The sequence below is a fragment of the Euprymna scolopes genome, chromosome 27 (genome assembly GCF_053919585.1).
Source record: "Euprymna scolopes isolate OS-2025 chromosome 27, ASM5391958v1, whole genome shotgun sequence".
Lineage (NCBI taxonomy): Eukaryota > Metazoa > Mollusca > Cephalopoda > Sepiida > Sepiolidae > Euprymna > Euprymna scolopes.
In genome coordinates, this window is record NC_136508.1 from 69191634 (window position 1) to 69209276 (window position 17643).

Genomic DNA, 17643 nt, shown 5'->3' on the forward strand with positions numbered 1-17643 from the left:
CGTACCTTAAAAAGCGTATTATAAGGAATTATATTTATTACTCTTTTTTTTAACAAAAGAGTCACCTCTTATTAAGGCCCAGAGGTCACTCAAGGATAAGGGTTAATGAGTGTACGGTAGTCATTGAGACAATGTCGTAGTAATCGTTAGTAGTGGAAATTTAGTAAATTGGATTACTTAAGGGGACGACTCATCAAGAATTTGTTTACGTTAGACTTGAATACGGCCATATTGTAGTCAACTGGAAAGCAGGCAAACGAAACAGAGTTCCACAGGCGTGCAGTTCTAAGAGATAAGCTTTCTTCATAGAATCCACGTTTAGGTTTAGGCACAGATAAAGAGTGGGGGAAATTATTTATTGATAGTAGTTTCAGTTAAACGAGTGTTTGTCGTGAAAGTTTGGCAAGGGTTGACCATAGATGGGTGCTTAGACGGTAAGTTATTATTATAGAACTGCTGTAGTGCTTCAGTTGGTAGACACACGAATAACATACGGCAGTTAAAAATAAAACAAGAAAACTTTGGAAATACCTACTTGTGATGGAAAAAATACAGGCGGAATAAAGCTGAACAAAAAGTCAGTTTTATCTGATTTAAAAGCTGGACCAAAAGCTAAGTCTGTAGTAGTAATATACCAGCCTGGACTCAGGTTAGTGATTGGGTTAATGAAGGGTACTTAAAAAAACGCAACTTTTTTTCCGGTTCATATTTAACTCATTGAACAAACACTCGTTTAGCTGGAATAGGTTATGCTTGTAGTTGTACTCGTTTCGTCATTCACCCTGAAGCAGTTGATCCAGCTACATCAAGAGAATTTGCCGTGCCTCGAACAAATGCTGATCAAGCGCGACGCTACACCCCAGAAGCATATTCAAGAGTTAGACAATTGCAGTTCCAGCGGCAAACCCCGTAGAGGCGAGGGCTCAGGATCAGCTCGGTGTCATGTTTCACTGTCCTGAGTCAGCTTTTCAGCTGACCGCGACATCGTCTTTTTAAACCGCTATCACGTTTGACAATGGCTACATAGTTATAAATTCTGCCTGGAAACTTGAAAGTTTTGATTTAGCTCTTTTTTTTTTCATCATATACAAAGAAAAATGAAATCTAAAAAAAATATCGGCAGACGTACACGAGTGAAGCCAGCCCTCATAGAGAAATACGCATCGACTCCGATGTTGTACGCAGCGCGTTTCAGGAAAAGTTCATCAATCTGAAAAGAAAGGAAAGAATTTTGGCGTGTTTGGCCTTGATGTTTTTTAATTATTATTTTAGCTTGAACTTTGCGCTTTTCAGATTATTTTGTTATTATATATTTTTGGGGGTGGGGGGATATATCTTCTTTTGGGCCGGAGATTATAGTTATAGGTAATTATTAACAGGGAAATTGGTGCAAGAGAACCTTTTATTTCCTTGAATAATAATAAAAAAAAACTTACTCGACGAAAACACGACTGTTTTTGTTTTAATAATTATTTTTATTCCAAACTTATTTTTTATTCAAAAATTAAAATTAAAAATAACTGTAATCTCCGGCCAAAAAATATCCAGCCCCCCCCCCCAATAAATAAATAAATAAATAAATAATTCGAAAAGCACAAAGTTCAAGCCAAAATAACAATAAAAAAAAAACAAGGCCACACACGCCAAAATTCTTTCCTTTCTTTTCAAATTAATGAACGCTCCCTGAAATGCGCTGCGTACAACAACGGAGCTGATGCGTATTTCGCTATGGGGGTGTCACTTGTGTACGTTAGCCAAAAGATCAAAACATATATCAGGGGTAAAAGCACCCTTTATCTGTGCTTAAACCTAAACGTAGATTCCATGAGCAAAGCTTCTTTCTTAGAACTGCAAGCATATGGAATTGTCTTCCGTTTTCCTGCTTTCCAGCTGACTTCAATATGGTTGTCTCTTCGAGTCTAACGTAAACAAGTTCTTGATCAGCCGTTCCACTTGTTAACAAATTTACCGAATTTCCATTTACTAGCGATCACTATATTGTCCAATTTCTACTGTACACTCTTTAACTCTTATCATCGAGTGGCCTCTTGGTCTTGATAAGTGGTGATGCCTATGTAAAAAAAAAAGAAAAAAGAAGCTTTTATTTTGTACGTGTGCATAAGACGCAACGCAATCAGAGACCTGAGGTATAACAAAAAAGTTCCCCCGTGTCAGTAAAGCCTCTCCTTTCGGGTACGTAAATCATCTCGTCGATGTAGGACTGGAATTCGTCGTAGTCGGGAAGATGGCTCATCATTTGGTCCATTCTGCTATTGCCTCGTTTTGGAAACGTTTTCACGGGCGGACTGAAGAGTTCATCGCTTTTGTGAGTCGAAGAAATGCAACTCGCGGCTATTTCGGATCCGTTAGAGTATTTTGTTGGCGGTCGACAAACGGATGAATTAGTCTTGTCATATTTTTTTTCTCTGTCTCTTGATATATTTGCGCTCGGACAGCCTGCAAGTATTAAAATACAGTGATATAAATACAGTGATATAAAATACAGTGATATAATTCACGCGTTGCTAATTGAGATTGATAGCAGTTTTTTTTTTTAATTTTTTATTTTTTTACTATAAACAACAGAACGAAAAAAAATGGTTAAGAAACAAATATATGACAAATAAATGTAATCATAGTCAAGTTAGTCTTCTGCCTACCTGGGTAAATTTTTTGGTGTTTTAACTTATTTTAAAGCGCACGCAAGTAGCATAATAACGTTGACACATCTGTTTTTCGGCAGATCACCGAAGTTAAGCAACGATGAGTCTGGTTATTACCAGATGGGTGACCATTTGGGAATACGAGGCGCTTTACGTGCTCTCTGCTAATCTCAGCATTGTTTTCAGTTGTCCTGACTCCCTACTTATCACTGGAATCAAACAATACGATTCAGGTGTGCTGAGAATCTTTTTCTTTTTTTACATTGTAGTCACCACTTATCAAGGCCCGGAAGCCACTCGGGGATAAGGGTTATTGCATGTACAGTAATCAATGGGATAATATCGTAGTAATGGTTAGTAATGGAGATTTGATAGTCTTACTTAAGGGAGCGGTTTATCAAGAATTTGTTTATATTGGACTTGAAGACATCCAAGTTGTAGTCAGATGGGAAACAGGCAAACGGAAGAGAGTTCCAAAGGTGTGCACTTCTAAATATTGAGCCATCCGTTTCAATTGATGCCAGATGGGGATCAGAGTGTTGATGATGTAAAGATAGGAATTTGGTTTTAGATACATTAAAAGTAACCAGCCACCTCTTCCCTCACTGTACCACACGCTCAAGATCAGAGGAGAAAGAATCAGAGAGAACTTTGTCATTTACGGCCTTTGATGTGTTTCCGTAGATGGTCGTATCCTCAGCATAGATGTCAACGAATGATTTTAGTATGTGTTTTGGGAGATCATTGATGTAGATCAGGAAGAGAGTTGAACTTAGGATGGACTCCTGAGGGACTCCAGCATTAATACTGTGGGCCTCTGATTTCTGCCCATCAACCACTACTCTTATGAGCCTATCAGAGAGAAATGATTTAATAATTGAGAAAACATTTCCAGTTATACTGTAGCTGGAAATCTTGTGAAGTACGCCTTTATGCCATACCTTATCGAAGGCCTTTGATATGTCAATAGCAATTGCCCTAGAAAGGAAGCCTTTGTCGAGAGATTCACTAATCCTATGAGATATAACCGTTAACACATCTGCTGTAGGTCTAGCAGAACAGAAACCATATTGTGTGTCACTAAGAAGGTTATTTCTGCTGAGGTGGTTTACTACTTCTTTATTTAATATGGATTCCATTAACTTACTCATGTACAAATTATTTTTTTTTAACAGATATTCAGAAAATAAACAGAAAAATACTTCCATCATTAATTATGCAAAAAAAAAAAAAAATAAAATGTTGATTTAGTGTTTCAACATTATGCTTATAAATTACAATAAAACTTGCTGAGTATGCGCTGTTTTACGGTTGTTGTAAAAAATGGGACGGAAACTTAAATTTCGCTCCGTTTTAATCTTTCTTAATTTTTTAATTGTGCCCCCCAAACGAATATAATCAAAACAGTAACATTCAACAATTGTACTTTATGTATATAAAAACAAAATATTTAAAACAAAAAAAAAAAAAAAGTTAATAACGAAAGGGAAATAATTCCATTTTTAAACGAAAAAGTCAGTTTGGTATATCTCTTTGTTATTTTTACATAAGCCCAGCTTACCATTCACATTGAAAATGTCGACATTTATAGGTTGTCGGGTACGTTTACAACGAATAAACACTCCAATCTACCTATGTTAAGAACGGCTTTCGGAATAGACACCCCTAACCCTGTCAGCATACCCGAAAAGCTATAAAAGTTGACGTGTCGAATGTGATTGATGAGTTGGACGTAATGTAAAAATGTATCGAATTTAAAAGGGAACGAAATTCAAATTTCCGTTCCATTTTTACAACAACCGTAAAGCAGAGCATTCTATGCAAATTTTACCTAACTTACTGTATTAATGCTATTTTTTTAAGCAAAAAAAATATTTAGGTTTGGCTATAAATTCCTAAACTTATTTCACCCTAAATAATTTAGGTGACTGAAATAGGAATCTAATTGAATCTTTAATTTCTTGAATAGTATGCGAGAAATTCATTTTTCTTCGAGTTATATCGAATTCATTAATACGGACTTTAGGGGCTTTTTTCGTAATGTTCCTGTAAAAATTATTTTTATTGTTACAAATTACAAAAAAAAAAAAAGCAAAAATAAATTCTTGCGTTTTTATTTACTACTGAAAACCATAACTTTAGTAAAGGTATTTTTTGTTTAAAGAAAATAAAACATTTTCACTGAGAGTTAAGTAAAAATAATTCATTCATTATATTCTCCGATCATTATTTGATAAATACTGAAATTTTCATTAAAATTGGTTAATTTCCGGATTTTTGGTGAATTTTTAAGTAAAGGGAGGGGTCAAAATGTTTATACACTTTGAGCGTCGGCATTCATTTTGTCTGTACCTACCATTTTCGATGAATATTTGACAGGAAAGCGGACACGTGTGGTTAATTTACCTGCTTTTTCAGAGAGCGTATTTTTTTGCAAGAAACAAATCATAAACTCAAACTTTTTATAATAAAAGTTAAATTGAAATATACTGCAAATTAAACATCACAATAATGGTGCAACATATTTTGAAATTAGAAAAAAAAAAAAAACTTTGTTTTAGCATGTTAAAAGCATTTAGGTTGGTAGATAATTAAATTCTACTGTATTGGTATAAGTTTTTTTTTTTTGCTGTCGTTTCTTGCTTTTTACAATTTTCGACTAAATACTTCTAAATTAAGCGGGGTTGCTTAGATCGTATTTTAAACTAAACTTCGGAGGTTGGAATGCCCCCCACCCAAAATGTACTTGGAAAAATCAATTTTATAGCGGGATTTAAGAATGGTTAGCCGAAAAAAATTGAAAAACAAATAATCAATAAATAATTGTTACCAAAGGCAATAAATGCTACTTTTTTTACTTACATGAATGAGTGTATTTTATGTTTTAAAGTATTTTCAAGCGCTTTTCTTTATTTTTTAATCTAAAATTGCGGGAGTGTGGGTGCCAAATATCTCCAGATTTTCTAGAATTTTCCGCTAGATTGCAAACGAAATCTCCAGATCTAGCAGGAAAACCGCTAAATTGGAAACACTGGTCACGTGACAGGAAGCGGTAATAAATAATTGTTCCTAAATAAAAAAATGGCCTATCGGTACAAAGAAAACCACCTATTTATCATAGAAAAATTAAGTATAATGTTATAATTAAAAAGAAATATATAAAAACACACATGGATATAGTAAACATATTATGCATTTATATATATATATATATATATATATATATATATATATATATATATATATATATATATATATATATATATATATATGTATGCCAATGACCGTCTTGTGTATGTTTATGTATGTATAAGTATGTGTATGTATGCGTATATGTAATGTGTATGTTTGTATGCATATATGTGGATTATATGTATGTGTGTATGTGTATGTATGTGTATATATGTATGTATGCGTGAATGTATATATATATGTATGTATACCAGTGACCGTCTTCAGTGTCATGTCTGCTAGTGCGTGTGAATTTTGCCGGCAGGACTAAAGTCATTTTCGGCTCATGGGCTCTCATTATCTGAGGTAGTGGCACTCGTCTGACAAGATGTTGCAATCATCATGTATATATGCATGTATATATGTATATATATGTATGTATATATGTATATACATGTATGTATATATGTGTACATGCATTTGTATATATGTATATATATGTATATGTATGTATATATGTATATATATGCATATATACATTTATATATGCATATATGTATATATATGTGTATATAGGTGTATATATGTATGTATATATGTATATATATGTATGTTGGGGTGGAAAGGGCTCCCGTAAGCCGTGGTGAAGGCAACCTTTCTAGGAGAAGCAAATCTCTGATTTAAAAAACCATAAAGTGGAAGACCATTACCCGCATTAAGCTGGTCTGCAGTTTAATTTGTTGCTGGCTATCTTGCTCTTGCTTGTTGCTTGATCTCAACATTTTGAACAGAGAGAGAGAGAGAGACTTAGCTGTCGTACAAAGCTAAGACTCTGTAACATCATATTTGTATAGATACTCCCTCAGGCATTTGGGCTCATGGATTTTAAATGTCTGAGGGAGTGGCACTCGTCTGACAAGACGTTGCAATCATCATATGCATATATACATTTATATATATATATATATATATATATATATATATATATATATATATATATATATATATATATATATGATGCACAACTAAAGCAATAATTAGCCAAAAAGACGATAGACGATTAGCAAAATTATTTGATAACGTATTATATAATTCACTTACGCTTTTTATCCAAAGAAGAATCGGTGGAATTGAAGGGATGCTGGTGATTTATTTGTGTATCTCTGGAACTGTTCCAAAAGAATCAGCAAAAAGAATTAATCATTATCTCTAATATTACATTTTATGTAATAATTAAAAAATATTTAGTAGTTTTATTTAACAATTGTATATATATATATATATATATATATATATATATATATATATATATATATATATATATATATATGTATGTATATATATATATATATATATATATATATATATATATTTATTTATTTATTCAATATGGCGTAATGGAAAAATGTAAAGGTAACTGAAGCTTCTTTTCCAATTTTCGGATTTTCACCATGTCAAATCACATTTCAATTCCTTTTAACGGATTGACTGTTGCTATTTCTTCTGACGAGTTAAGGGCATAATAGATTCACTGATTGATATAATAATTAAGTGATTGATTTTGTGCTATGAAACAGATACGTTCAAGAATTGTATAAATCGACTGCTTTAAACGAATAAATTATAAGATGGTCAACATCATGAATTTTGGCATATACATTTTTGTCATTTATATATATATATATATATATATATATATATATATATATATATATATAAGCAACTGCTTATCTCATTAGTAAAAAATAACAATAACTGTCATTATAGTTAAAAGCGATAAAAAGCGATAAAAAGGCGACTTGGTCTGTTTGCGGGACGGTCTCTACCAAACTCCTCCATCATTTTTTGTCTACAGTTTTGAAACTTGATGTATAGGCCACTTGGACCTGTGGAACAAATTTAATTTGGTCTTTGGCTGGTAAAAAGAGTTGATGAGAGGTAAAAAAAATTGGAACACGGCAGACGTAAGTCGACTTAAAAGTGCTTCTCTGTGCATACACAAATATACATTTATACATTAAAATCGGTTAAATTTGAACTATTTCTTATCCATCTAACGATAGCTTAAACGGTAACGCCTAAGGCCGGAGCGTTAAATTCTTTGGTTTTTATTCTAGCTGATGGTACCCAAGTCATATTTTCATTTTTACTTTTGAAATCACTACTATATATTGGACATAAGCGTTTGTTTTCTACACACATAGATTCGAAAAGTTGTCAAAAAGGAAAACAAATATATTACAAATAAATGTTATAAAAGGCCAGATAAGTTACTTTGCTACCTAATTGGATAAGTTTTTAGTGTTTTTATTTAATGTAAAATGTTTAATCGGTTCGAAAAAAAATGCAGTGTTTATCAGTATATTTGGAAAAGACAAATAGCGCCTAGCTCGCTGTTTAATACGTTAAGTTTAAGAAAATGAGTCCAAAATAAAAAATTATACAAAATATGGTTAGAAACCCACCGAATATATATGTCAGCCTATGTCACAATAACATATATTGAGTGAGTTTCTAACAGTATTTTGTATAACTTTTTAGTTTGGGCTCATTTTCCCAAACTTAACGCACCTTACAATGAGCTCGCCGCTATATGTCTTTTTCAAATATACCGATAAACACTGCATTTTTTTTCGAACCGAGTAAGCATTTTATATTAAATGAAAACATTAACAACTTATCCAGTTAGGTAGAAAAGTAACTTATCTTGCCTCTGATAACATTTATTTGTTATATATTTGTTTTTTACAACTTTTTCGAATCTATGTGTATAGTATACTCCCCCCAAAAAACAAAATCTAATAAGTTTTCAGATATCCCTTTCCATCGTACAGTGTATCGATACTCTAAGGCTGATTGTGATAGCTTCCCAACGTTTATATCTTAAATAACTCTGTGTTCCATGTTTAAAAAAAAACATACCTTTGTAGTATCAGACTTGATTGATTGGTTAATCGTCGGCATAGACATCTACATATCCTTCCAAAAATTCCAACAGAAACGAAACAGCTAACCATGGTTTTACCCATAATGTGCCGCTGTCGTTGCGCACAGAAATCACTACTTCCGTTGCTTCCAACGTAATAGATGGTCTGAAACTAGACCATTGTAAAAGGGTTATAAAAATCGCGAAGGCCATAGCCAAGTCATAATCAATAGAGAATTGGCTCTATTATTATTATTATTATTATTATTATTATTATTATTATTATAATAATAATAATAATAACAACAACAACAATAATAATAATAATAAATGAGCACCTTTTTTTTTGTAAGAAAACTTCTAGAACAATATTTTTTTTTAGTTTCATATATTTTTTTTATCAAAGAAAGGTTAAATTTATTTTCGTTTTTCTTTTATAAATTTGCAAAAATAATTATTCATCTTCTTTTTTTTTTTTTTTTGACAACTACTGAAAGGCCCTCAATACCAGAGAGGAAGTAGATGGGGTAGAGGAAGTGGAAGGAATATTCCTAACCGAGTAGCTTTCGGCAATGTGATTTATGAAGGAGACAAACTGGTTGTTTCCAAACTTTGGTCTCCAGGTAAATTCAATTCTGCAGTATGTATCGACTCCTGGCTGGTTCCACATTCTCTCTTGCGTTGTTTTCATCAGCTGTCAGTTGCGTTCGCGATCAACATTCGACTTTTTCCGTTGGTTCTCGCCAGCAGTCGGTTGCGTTTGAGTGCTTATACATTATTTTACCCAGGTTTTTGTGACGTTGGCGCAGACGCAACCGTCTGCTGACGAGTACCAACGGAAAAGGCCAAACGCTGATCGCGGATGCGACCGATAGCTACAAGAGAGAATGCGGAACCAGCCGGGAGCTTATTGATACATACTCAATTGAAGTTATGTAAAACCACAAAAAATATAATCATTTATTAAAATTAAGGTTAAGCTGTTGTTGATTATTTTTTGTTGAATTTTGTTTACACTTTGAATAACTATTGCTATTTAAGTTTCCCAGCGTTTCCGATCACCGATTGTGTTTTTCCGTCGGTTCTCGACAATAGTCGGTTACGCCCGCGCCTAAGTCACAAAATACCGAATCAAATAATATATAAATACCAAAAAGGGTAATCAGAATAATTCAAATGATTTTCTTATGTTCAAGACTAAAAGAATCTCATCGTAAATACAATCCAAGAACTAACGACTTTGATCCCTAAAATTGCGTGATTATAAAACATTGGGTACTTATACAGTATAAGAACTATGCTATCGTCAGAATCGCCCAAGTGGTTTACGATAAGCCAAAGATAGCAAACAAATACTTTATGAATTTTTGGTACTTGTGCATCCTTTGAACCAGACGTAACTCAGCGTTCGCTCGGCTTTCCCCGGAACACATCAACAGCTCAGGTTTAGCTGCTGTCTGACGTAACATGGCAATCAGCCAATCACAACGCTGCGCGCTGTGTTTAAACCTGACGGGCATGCGCGCACCCGAACAGCAGACAAGAATTGAATGCGGAACCAGTTGGGAGCTTTTGGACACCTATCTTTTAAAGTTTATGGGAAGGTAAACATTTGGTAGCGACTCATTTGTCTCCATATTAACTCAGATCGCCGAAAGCTGTCCAGTTGGTGCTGACTGCTGAGCTTCCTTACATGTCCGCTATCTCTTCTCCGTTCACTTTGCCGTTGTCTGGTGCCAGCCAAAAGTTTGAGGAAAAAAAACAAAACAAAAAAAAAACAAAAACATCTTCCTAAAGAAATTTTCCTGGCATCGGAAAAAAAAAGAAAAAAGATTCCGACTATTCCCAGTCGAATCGGCAAAAAAAAACAAAAAAAACCCGGCGACTTTTGTTAGACAACAACAACAACAACAACAACAACAACAACAAAGACATTTGCTAACACTTATTTATTTGAAAAGAAAATTGCTTAAAATTATTTATTTGACAAAAAAATTGCTTGAAATTATTTATTTGATAAAAAAAAAATGGCTTAACATTATTTATTTGACAAAAAAAAAAAAAGCAAACAAACAAAAAAACCCAACTTTTCTTCACACAGTTAATAATTTTTTTTTTAAATTACGGCATTTTTTGCTTTGTTTTCTGTTGACGTTTCTACATTTATAAAATCTTGGTATTTTTTTCTACGTATCCTTGTTATGATTTCATCGGCGATGCTCGGAATTATACGGCTATGACGTCATGATCCGGAGAAAGCCGAGCGAACGCGGAGTTAAGTCTGGTTCTAGGATGCACAAATACCGACCTTTTTTTTTTTTTGTATTATGGTTAAAACGCTCAACATTTCGGCACCTTCCGACCCTTCCCATAAACTGCCCGAACTATTCCGACGATAGCCCGATCATTATACTGCAGAAGTACCAGACATTGTTACGTAATTACCACCCCACTTGGGCAATATATGCCACATGGACGAGTTTATACTTGACTTGGAGGAGGTAGAACACTTCGTGGGCACATATTGCTAGTACTAAAAATTATCCACATCTCCTCAACATTATTCCCCGAGAGAGAACGCTTTAGACGAAAGGAAATGAACCTGGCCTTTCCCATTTGTGGCAATGTGGTACTGATTTAAATTAAGATTTTACAACAGCTACGCTTTGTCCACGCTGCTATATGGAGTGGAACTTGCAGTCTCAAAATAAGTCAGGAGAGAAAATTAGGGTACTTCTGCAGTTTAAAGCCCGTTTTCCGTTAGTCTCGCTCGGCAACGCCCGCTAGACGGCGAAAACCGTCGGATTATACCGACCGAACGGAAGTCAATAAAAAAAAAAAAGAAAGAAAATAAAACAAACAACCTGCGGTAATAATTTCATAAATTTTACTGTTTTATTTATTTTTATAGCAACTGTGTTTTTTTTTTTTTGGGGGGGGGGTAGGGAATAAAAGTCTTGTCTCTTTGAATTAGTGAACAACATACAAAATATATATATATATATTTGTTCACTGAACAAATATATATATATATATATATATATATATATATATATATATATATATATATATATATATATATATATATATATGGAAAGTTATTTTGGTATTTTTTACGACCTGCCTCAGCGTAGTATAAACACCCCAACCTCCCCATGTTAAGAACGGCTTTCGAGGTTTGGAGGGTGTTTATTCGAAAGCCGTTCTTAACATGGTGAGGTTGGGGTGTTTATATTGGAATTATTCATTTTCTTTCCTTGTCACAAGACTTGTTGCTTGAAGAAGCGCAATGATACACTGCCCTTTCTTTTCTTTTCCTTTTAAACTATTTCCTTTCCTTTCTTTTTTTTTCTTTCAATTTTTATCGTCTGCTCGCTTGCGTCTCTCTTTACTCATTCGGTATAATCCGGCGGTTTCCGTTTTCGTCGGGCGTTTCCGAGCGGGACACACGAAAAAAACGGACTTTAAACTGCAGAAGTACCAAAATTAGACTCGTTTGATTTCAATTTGATCCTAATCGCTTCATTTGATCTCGAGAATCTTTCTAAGATTCCCGGAAATGAAATGAAGCGCTCGAACTACTAACCAAAAAGTCAGAGACCGCACTAACCAGCAGGTAGTATCGCCAATAATCTGCAAACGACGTCTACGCTTTCTCGGACATATCTAAAATTCGCCCCAGAGGGAATTGCCAACCAAGTGCTCCAATGGAACTCCCATGATAAAAGCAAAAGAGAAAGACCAAGCATGAACTGGAAGCAAATAATTAAAAGACATTTGATCGCAACTGGAAAAAGCTGGAGGGACGTTGTGGATGTGTATTCAGACCAAAAAATGATGGTATAATTTAACACTGGAACTCTTTAATCTAATCTAAGTGATGGACGTACTGCGCATGGCAATGTTCAACTTGAACAAAATAAGGCCCGATCAAAATGTCATATCACAAATATCTCAAATAGTCATACGACATCTGAAGACGTTGTAAAGTGGTTCAAGTAATAAAAAAGCCTGCAGTTATTAAGAACTGTCGTGTTTTACCTTTCAGAAGAGTCACGGTTGATACTGCATATCTGCTTCCGGGTTGAATGTCTCGCATTGTAAAGCCGTTTATCTTCCATTGTATTTCCTTTAGTTTCTGTTTTATTTGCTTTACGTCTAGTAAGCATTAAAAGTTTTGGATTATGACTTGGACACTACTTAATTATAGATATAGATGCAGTTTATGTTTCCATTAATATTACAAATCGCAGTTAACTATGAATATTTTTTATCCGTTATTTTTTTTTAATTTTTAAAAAGAAAGACATACGTTAAAATTTGAGCGCCGCGTTTATCTCAAATTTTCAATTGATTGAAACAGAGAAATTACGCACGACGTCACGTGAGTTGATCGTGCGACGCCATGAAGCAACAAACTTATGGACAACAACAAAAAAATTGTTCTGATTTTTATTCGTATAATCTGTTTTGCTTTAAACTGTGCATATTGTCGTAATATCTAGTTCTGGTCAGTTGTCATTTAGATATGCGAGATGCACCTCTATGTTTGTTAATAGTAAATGAAAGTGTAACACGGAAGGAAAAACAAAACCTCTTTTAAAACAACAACGAAAAAGGTTTATTTCAGTGGCAGAAAGTTGGGCAGTGCCAGAGAGAGAGAGAGAGAGAGAGAGAGAGAGAAAGAGAGAGGGGAGGAGGGGGGCTAATCTTTTTTCGATGTCTCCTGGGTTCTCTCTGATGACCGACCATGATCCCTAAAGGGGCTAAAGAAGTTCTAAAGAAGTTCTTTAGGGAACAGATGAAATTCTTTAGGGGACAGATGAAGTTCTTTAGGGGACAGATGAAATCAATGCGCCCTACAAGCTGATTAATCAGTGTGTGACCAAATTGTTTAGCAGGAAAACTGATTCGCAAGCCTATTTCTCACAAAAGAGACGTTGCGAGCCTGTCTCTGCTTTATCGTTATTTTCATGTCAAGTGCTCATCTGAGTTCCAATTTATGGTCCCCCTCGTCAGACTTTCCCAAAAAACACTCGTCTATCTGAAAACACTATTAATAATTCCCCTCCACCCTCCATATCTGAATTATAGAATATATATACCGGGCAACAGGTTTAATAACGCGGATATATTATTTACTTTTGGTTGGGCAAACTTTCCTATTCAGAGAGGTATCACCGAAATCGAACCATGCCCCCAAATAAGGAATTAAAAAGCAAACATTAAAAGTAATTCTGTATTTATTGTCTATATCAATTCTAAGGCAGGTACAGGCAATTATATATATATATATATATATATATATATATATATATATATATATATATATATATATATATATATATATATATATACTAGCAGGGCTACCCAGTGCTGCCCGGGATCATAAAAGTAAACAAAAAGGTGTTTAGTTATAAATAAATGAAGCAATTGGATATAAATGAAGCAATTGGGTATGGCAAATATTCTGTACTTATGTTATATATGTTATGGGGACTTATGCAGAAGACGGACGGTGATATTTTTTTAGGTAGGATTTTTTTATTACATTTTTACCCCAAACAAGGCACGTTGCCACTTTGATGTAGGGGGGCTACTATCAAGGACCTAAGTTGCAAGGGTACTATGTAGGGAGTTTAGCAGCAAGATGTCTGTTCACATTGCACTTGAACTTCTGCGTATCAGTACAATTTTCAGATTAAATACAGTCCTATAGCCTGATTTGTTTATCAAAAGGTTAGATGAAAGTACAGATTAGTTAGCAAACTCATTCCTCTTCCAATGATTATCTACATATGTTTGTGTGCATGTGTGTGTACATACGTTACAGATTACGCAGGGCATAGGCCACAGTCGTATAATTTAAAAATAGGCTACCGTCCCAAAAAAGTAACGTGCTAAAAATAAAATATATTTTAGAATACTCCGACACAATTAAATTGTGTAAGAAAGAAAAAGAAAACAAAACAAAAAGGAACTGATAATTAAAAAATTGAAGGTTAAGAAGAAGAAGAAGCAGAAGAAGAAGAAGAAGAAGAAGAAGAAGAAGAAGAAGAAGAAATGTTATCGCATTGTCAGACGCATGCTCAACCGAATACACACACAAACACACGCATGCACGGACTGTAATAAGAACCATTAGCGAAGGGAAATACATTCAGAGAGAGAGAGAGAGAGAGAGAAAGAGAAAGAGTGAGAGAGAGATAAAGAGAGAAAGAGAGAGATAAAAAGAGAAAGAGAGAGAGAGATAGATAGAGAGAGAGAGAGAGAGAGAGAGAGAGAGAGCAGGGGGAAAAGTAACCCCTTTAAACACACTCTGGAACTCGTAGAATAATAGGGAATAGTTCGACAGCTACGAAGCCACTATCAGAATGATTTGTATCGTACTCATGTACACACACACACACACACACACACACACACACACACACACACACGCACACACACACACACACACACACACACACACACACACACACACACACACACACACACATTAAAACTTTCGACAGAGGCGACAAATTTTCACGAGATCGGTATCATTTCGAAGCTGGATGTCTCGGACGATAAATATCGAAAAATTGCCCCAAAATATAAATTCCTTTACTCTCAACTGGACCGTTTTCTACAAGGAGGAATCGATTTTTGCAAGCCATTTTTGCAAGTCATCGTATCGGTTGGATTGACTTTGCTTAATTATAACGCTCTGAACTTCCGGTCGCGTCATGGAGTAGCGGCAAGACATTAGATTTTCTTTCAATTTCTTTTCCGCCTTCACGTCATGGGTTCGAGCCTGCCTGCCTACTACCACATTCTTCTTCTTTTTTTTTGCTCAACACACACATCCAAACACCCGGGCAACGCCGGACACTCAGGCTAGTATTCAATAAACGACTGATTCTATAATAATACATGCGCAATCTGCATAAATTAAAATGTCATGTTTTAGCGTATTGTACGAGCGGGCAACGCCGAGCGTCTCTCTCTCTCTCTCTCTCTCTCTCTCTCTCTCTCTCTCTCTATATATATATATATATATATATATATATATATATATATATATATATAAAGATGAGGAATAAAAGTTATATATATAACGTTATTATATCATCAGAACAGTTAAGGGGAAAATTGACATTTTGGTTCATCTATGGCCTTTGTTTTAATGGATGACGCCATCGTTTTGAGATAACATAAATAATTTGTCATTTGTATTGTAACTTTGCTTAAGTAGATGATGCCAACCCTGGTAATGTCATGTGGTGTGTATGGAGACAAACAAACAAGAAGACAGAGTTTTAGTAGTCGTGAAGAAATCGCTACCCACTACATTAAGCTCGACTCTGTGTCAGATCCAGCGATTGTTGAGAGGGGGACACATATAAATCATAACAATTAACAATTCATTTTAATAGTTTGGTATAAATGCAACGTAATGTTGGAAGGTGTACATACATGCATAATTACGTAGATGTGAACATATTTGTTTTTTTTTTCGATTCCCTCTAAGATTCCTGCGACCTGCAATTTGTTTATCATGTTCTCATACGTTTGTTTATATTTTGGAGAAATATTGATACTTCTGCATTTACCGACTCGTGGTTTCCACAAAGTTTCTCGGGTGCGCTCGGTCGCTGACGGGAATAATTGGGAGCGACAGATCGCGAAAACGTTAAACCGCTACGAGAAAATAACAATGCTAAACAGGAAAAACAGGGAAATACAATAAATAAAATTACATACATGTATGTAACTCCAAACATTAAACCCTAACCCTACCCCCAAATATTAAACCCTAACCCTAACCCCAAACATTAAACCCTAACCCTAACCCCAAACATTAAACCCTAATCCTAACCTCTACGATTAAAATTAATTTTGGCACTTCTACATTATTGGGGCGAAATTTCGGAAAGCGTAATACTGAATTTCATATGAAAACAATGGTATCTAGGTATTCCTCATATTTATAAGATGATTATCTCCCAAAAAATACGAAAATCGATGAGGTAGAAAATTATTTATTAAAGAAAATAAAAAATAGAATTTGATGAAAACGATCGTAAGACACAGGTTGTTCAAAAGGAGGGTTAATTTTTTGTTTTGATTTAAACAAGATGGCCGCAATTTTTCACCTGCTAACAGGTTAAAGTTTTTTTTTTTTTAAATAATTCAGTAACATTCGGGTAATTTCGACTGCATAATTTGAAAGTTAACATTGTAATTTATTAGAATTGACAAAATGATCAGTAAAAACCATTTTTTTTTTTAAATCTGAAAACTCCATTTATCAACCACAAAATTTTGTCTTAAGAGTGTAGAAGCGCTTTAATTTTTAATTCTTTCCAATTTATAAAAAGTAGTAGCCTTCATAGATTTGTATTAGCTAAAAACAGGCAGTGCGTTCGTAAAAATTTGAGGAAAGCTCGGTCGACCTTTTCCAGTTATACTCGCCAGCAGCCAAACAGACCCGAGAGTCAGTTAATGCAGAAGCACCAAAATATTATATCGATTGAATATTTTTACCTAATATTTTGGGAGGTGACAGTGGTTCAGTGGTTAACCACATAGACTGACAACCTGGGTGATCCGAGTTCAAATCTAGTTCGTTTCACAAAAATCACTTTCACTTAGAATGTTGGCAATCTTCATGCGGTCCTTCTTGTAAGTACCTGATGTCTTTCTAAAAATAATTCCGACCAGAAAAATATCTGGGAAACCAATGCCAACAATAGAATCTTCAGATTCATACGGTATGATGACAACCTAATATTTTTACCCCTTTACAAAGGAACCCACTCTCATTCAGAGATTGGCTTACTTGTTTTTTTTCCTGAGAAACAGTGGGTATTCTATCATAATATTAAGGCTAGTCTTATC

General features: G+C 34.4%; 1 protein-coding gene across 1 annotated transcript; it reads right to left on the reverse strand.

Annotated features, from left to right (window-relative positions):
• Positions 1-1671: 1671 nt before the first annotated feature.
• On the reverse strand, positions 1672-13422 carry LOC145248662 (uncharacterized). Its single transcript, XM_080110330.1, has 3 exons — positions 12802-13422; positions 6936-7003; positions 1672-2457 (listed from the first exon to the last, which is right to left on the reverse strand). The coding sequence occupies exons 1-3, from the start codon at positions 12927-12929 to the stop codon at positions 2135-2137; spliced, it is 519 nt and encodes a 172-aa protein (XP_079966456.1). The 5' UTR covers positions 12930-13422; the 3' UTR covers positions 1672-2134.
• Positions 13423-17643: the final 4221 nt, after the last annotated feature.

Bases quoted from the DNA above. Each gene is read 5' to 3' on its own strand.
- LOC145248662 (XM_080110330.1), bottom strand. From the start codon at position 12,929: ATGCTTACTAGACGTAAAGCAAATAAAACAGAAACTAAAGGAAATACA. The intron at 7,004-12,801 runs GTAAAACACGAC...CTTTTGGAACAG, and splicing joins AACCGTGACTCTTCTGAAAG to TTCCAGAGATACACAAATAA. The intron at 2,458-6,935 runs GTAAGTGAATTA...TAATACTTGCAG, and splicing joins TTCTTCTTTGGATAAAAAGC to GCTGTCCGAGCGCAAATATA.